The sequence below is a fragment of the Neophocaena asiaeorientalis genome, unplaced genomic scaffold, assembly GCF_003031525.2.
Source record: "Neophocaena asiaeorientalis asiaeorientalis breed wild unplaced genomic scaffold, Neophocaena_asiaeorientalis_V1.1 scaffold629, whole genome shotgun sequence".
Taxonomy (NCBI): domain Eukaryota; kingdom Metazoa; phylum Chordata; class Mammalia; order Artiodactyla; family Phocoenidae; genus Neophocaena; species Neophocaena asiaeorientalis.
In genome coordinates, this window is record NW_020175468.1 from 3,817,001 (window position 1) to 3,821,946 (window position 4,946).

Here is a 4,946-nt window from a genome sequence, read left to right on the forward strand (position 1 = left end):
GCACAGTGGTTAAGAATCCATCTTCCAATGCAGGGGACACAGGTTCAAGCCCTGGTCCAGGAAGATACCACATGCTACAGAGCAGCTAAGCCCACGCGCCACAACTACTGAGCCTGCGCTCTAGAGCCTGTGAGCCACAAGTACTGAGCCCATATGCCACAACTACTGAAGCCCACATGCCTAGATCCCATGCTCCGCATCAAGAGAAACCACCGCAGTGAGAAGCCCGCGTACCGCAACAAAGAGTAGCCCCTGCTCGCCACAACTAGAGAAAGCCTGCACACAGCAACGAAGACCCAATGCAGTCATAAATTAATTAATTAATTAATTAATTAAAAACAAAACAAACAAAGAAGGACTATACAAAGTGTGAAGATCACTGGATCATCTTAGAGGCTGGCAGCCACACTGTCTCATTTTCTAGCTCATCACCTTGACTTATTTTCTTCATGGATTTGACACTACCTGAAATTACATTAATTATTCCTTTGTCTCCCTTCCCCAATAGTGTCATGCCCATAGGGGCTGGGACAGTTTTCTATTTTGTTCACTGCTATATCCTCAGTTTCTCAAACAGAGGTTGGTACATAGTAGGTAATCAATAAATATTTGCTGAATTAATAAATGGAGAATCTACTTTAGGGGAGGTCTTTAGATCATTGAATGAGCTTTTTTTCAGGTGTCCAGGTGAAAGATAACAAGGGTTTGGACCAGGGAAGTATTGGAGAGAAATAGATAGGTATTGATATGGTAACCTGTCCTCTTGCAAGTTTCTGATCCCTCCCTGCTACAATCCATCCTCCAAAGAGAGGCAGAGTGATTTTCTTAACAGATAAACATTGTCTGTTCCCTCCATAGCGCCATAGCTCCCTAGTGCACAGGATCAGGAATTAAAGGTGACCCAGGAGCTAAATGGGGTGATTTTGGAGGGTTAAGATTATCGATGCCTTGCTCTGGTTGGGGTTAAGGACAGCAGAGAGCTGCTTTTCTGGATTCAAAAGATCTCTACACACTCTAGGTCATCTCAGACAATATAATTATCACAGCTGCCCACAAGAAACTAAGGAAACTCTCTCATGGTGGTAAATAATCGTCATTTATTTTATTGTTATATTCAGTTTCCTACACTCACAGGAATCTTTCCTGGGCCCCCGATTCTTTCTGCAAGTCTCTGATCATGCTTTACCTGGTCCATGCCTACTCATAGTTCCAGTTTCAACATAGGCACCCCCTGCTGACCCCACATCCAAGCAGGGTTAGTTACCTTATCTGGACTCCTCTAGTGTCCCAGACTTTCCCTAGAATTTACTTATTTAGCAAATTTATGGCTTATTTTCTGCCTTCCCCTCTAGAGCAGGGGTCTGCAACCCCCGGGCCATGGACTGGTATCGGTCGGTGGCCTGTTAGGAACAGGGACGCACAGCAGGAGGTGAGCAGTGAGTGAGCAAAGCTTCATCTGCCGCTCCTCATCGCTCACATTACCACCTGGACCACCCCTCCCGCCCCCCTGCGGAAAACAGGTCTTCCATGAAACTGGTCCCTGGTGCCAAAAATGTTGGGGATCACTGCTCTAGAATGTAAGCTCCATGAAAGCAAGGAACTTTCCAATCCATGAACATGGTATATACATGTCCATTTATTTAGATCTTCTTTAATGTATCTCAACAGTATCTTGTAGTTTTCAGTATAGAAATCTTGCACATCTTTGGTTAAATTTATTCCTAAGTAATTTTTTAAGATTTTTTTTGATGTGGACCATTTTTTTTAAGTCTTTATTGCATTTGTTACAATATTGCTTCTGTTTTATGTTTTGGTTTTTTGGCTGCGAGGCATGTGGGATCTTAACTCCCCAACCAGGGATTAAACCTGCACCCCCTGCATTGGAAGGTGAAGTCTTAACCACTGGACCACCAGGGAAGTCCCAGTATTTTTGTTTTTGATGCTAATTGTAAAGGGAATTATTTTAAATCTCACTTTATAATTGTTTCCTGTAAGTATATTAACATAAGACTGATTTTTGTGTATTGATCATGTATCTTGCAGCCTTGCTAAATTCATTTATTGGTTTCAGTAGTTATTTCGATTCCTTAGAATTTTCTATATAAACAATCACATCACAGGAATTCTCTGGTAGTACAGTGGTTAGGACTCCATGCTTTCACTGCTGAGGGCCCAGGTTCAGTCCCTGGTCAGAGAACTAAGATCCCACAAGACGAGCAACCAAAAAAAAAAAAAAATTACATCACATGTAAATATTGACAGTTTTACTTCTTCCATCTGATCTTTATGCCCTTTATTGCTTTTTCTTGACTTATTGCACTAGCTAGGATCTCCAATATAATTTTGATCAGAAGTGGTGGGAGTGGAAATCCTTGATTTATTTCAATCTTAAGGGAAAAGTAGTAAATATTTTACAATTAAGAATCATGCTGGTTGTAGGTTTTTTGTAGATGCCCTTTATCAGATTGAGGAAGTTCAGGGCAGAGAATTTTATCTGTTCACTGATTTATACCAAATGTGTAGCATGATGCTGTCAGAGAGCAATTTCTCAGTAAACACTTGTTAAATGAATGAATGCGTATAAGATGCATGGCACAGTGGCTAGTAATTTGGCGTTGGACTTAGTTAACTGTGTGATTTAGGGCAACTAATTTAACCTCTCCTCTTCCTTCTCTGTGAAATGGGGATAATAATGGTATATATTACCTAGGGTTGAGGATTTAATGAGAGTATCCATGTAAAGGAAGAGCACAGTGTCTGACATGGTTAGTGCTCAACAAACATTAACTTTTATTACCTCACTTCTCTGAGCCTTATGTTTTTTTCCCTCTATAAAAGAGGGAATGTTCTAATCCTTAACTGCTAGGGTTATGATAGGGTTAAATGACATTATGCACATAATGTGCCTAGCACAATTCCTGGCACAGAGGAAGTCATTAATAAATGTTTGCTATTCTTATTTACCAAGTCCCCTACCTATATTGAATGGAGGGACATGGAGACCTGTTGATCAAGGACCCAGTCCACTGGAAGCTCACAGCCTGATAGCAGGGACAGATAAGTATAGAAATCATTACAACACAGTGTAATAAGGGCATATATAAAGCCATCTGTGGACCCAGAGGCAGAAGCTGGCTGCTGAAATCTGACAGTTAAATCAGGTCCCTCTCAACTCAGACATTGGCTTAGACCTAAAATGAAACAATTGTTTATAGCAGGAAAAATTGGAAACAATCTAGGGCTTGGGATAACTTGTGGTACGTCCTTATAATGTATCGGTGTGAAGCTTTAAACTTGCTGTGGAACAGGGGATGGGAACTGGCTGGGGGCACCGGATGTGAATTACTTTTCATTAGACCACTCTGTAACTTGCATCTTGTACCATGTTCAAAATAACTAAAAATTAAAAAAAAAAAATTATGCTATGGAAAAATATTCAGTGCCACCGGTCAATGTTCACGATTGACCGCTACCATATGAAAAAAATTAATTTGTCAAACGACAACTGTTTACACCCGCCTAGAAAAAAGGTGGAATAGGGGTACAACAAAATATTAGCAGTAACCGCTCATTTGGTGGGATTAATGTTGAATTTTACTTTCTCCTCTGGGCTCTTCGAGATTTTGCAAAGTTTCTACATTAAGCACCACGAGTTTTGTTTTGTTTTTTGGCTATTAAAGTTATTAACAAAAACTACAAGTCCCGGTAGACATAGCGCCTCCGACTTCTGAAGACCGGCCTTCCCCCTGCGTAATGAACGCTGGGATTCGAAGTCCGGCCCCAGAAGCAAGGTGGGACGCACGGTACCGGCACAGATGACAGAGGAGGGATCACCGCTATTTCAACCAATGAACAGTGCGCACCGGACCTGAGTGGCACACACAAAACCAATAGATGAGCGGCTAAGCCTGAGTGACGTGCGCTTCAGCCTACGGGCGGCCCATGGGGCGGTGCGGTGCGCCGCGGCCGTAGTGCGAACCATGGGAGGTGGCTGGTGGTGGGCTCGGGCTGCCCGCCTTGCCCGACTCCGCTTCCGGGGGGCGCTGCTGCCGCCTCCGCGGCCCCGGAGCGGGGGTGCCCGGGGGTCCTTTGCTCCTGGCCACGGCCCCCGCGCTGGGGCTTCGCCGCCCCCAGTGTCCGAGCTGGACCGCGCAGACGCCTGGCTCCTCCGGAAGGCTCATGAGACAGGTCTGGGGCTGTGGCTGGGGTCGGCCCGGATGGGAGAGGGGGATCCGCATAGCCGAGCTGTCCGCGCGCGCGAGTGGAGGATGGTGGTGGGATTTCTGCTGGAAACGGGGCCCGGGCTCAGGGGGGAGAAGGGCTTCCGTGTAAGCGCAGGCTGCAAGAGCGTAGTCTGTCCGCATAGGAGACGGGCTTGTGGATGGGACCGTGGGTCCGGTTTATGGGGTGCAGTAGGGATTGGAGAGGTTGGTCGGGCCAGGACAGGCAGCCTTATCAAACTGCGCTGTCTGGGTGGGAGAGGCTTCCAAAGAGGGCTATGGGCGGGGGAGTTGCCTACAAGAGGGGGCCTCGTTGGAGGGGCCAGTTCAGATTAAAGAGGCGACCACTCTGCATAAAGCGGGAGCGTGGAGCCCCACAGAAAAGGGAGGAAGTTGCGGATTAGAAGAGGGAACAACCAATAGAAGAAAATCTCTGGGCTGATTGGAGGGCGTGCTGCTCCTGGCTGCAGGGGGCGGGGCCTCATGTGGGCGGTGGGGGTCCGGATTGGAGAGGACTGGTCTTGTAGGTACAGGATGGGGTAGGGGTGGGGGGATTGTAACCCGAGTAGTCCCCGTTAGTGCCACACCAAGGACTTGAATGGATGTGAATGACACCAAGGAAGAGCATACCCAGCAGCAGATAGTGAGGTTTCAGAAAACTGAAGGGGGAGGCTGGAGAGAGGCCTGGGGGAGTGTGTGTGTGTGTGTGTGGGGGGGGAAAAATAT

At 46.2% G+C, this 4,946-nt stretch overlaps 1 protein-coding gene across 1 annotated transcript in view; it reads left to right on the top strand.

Annotated features, from left to right (window-relative positions):
- Positions 1-3,933: 3,933 nt before the first annotated feature.
- TMEM160 (transmembrane protein 160) overlaps positions 3,934-4,946 on the top strand; it is a 2,409-nt gene continuing 1,396 nt past the window's right edge. Inside the window, exon 1 of the mRNA XM_024768561.1 lies at positions 3,934-4,188. Within this exon, the coding sequence (XP_024624329.1) occupies positions 3,981-4,188 (208 nt within the window). The 5' untranslated portion in view covers positions 3,934-3,980. The remainder of the gene's footprint in view (positions 4,189-4,946) is intronic.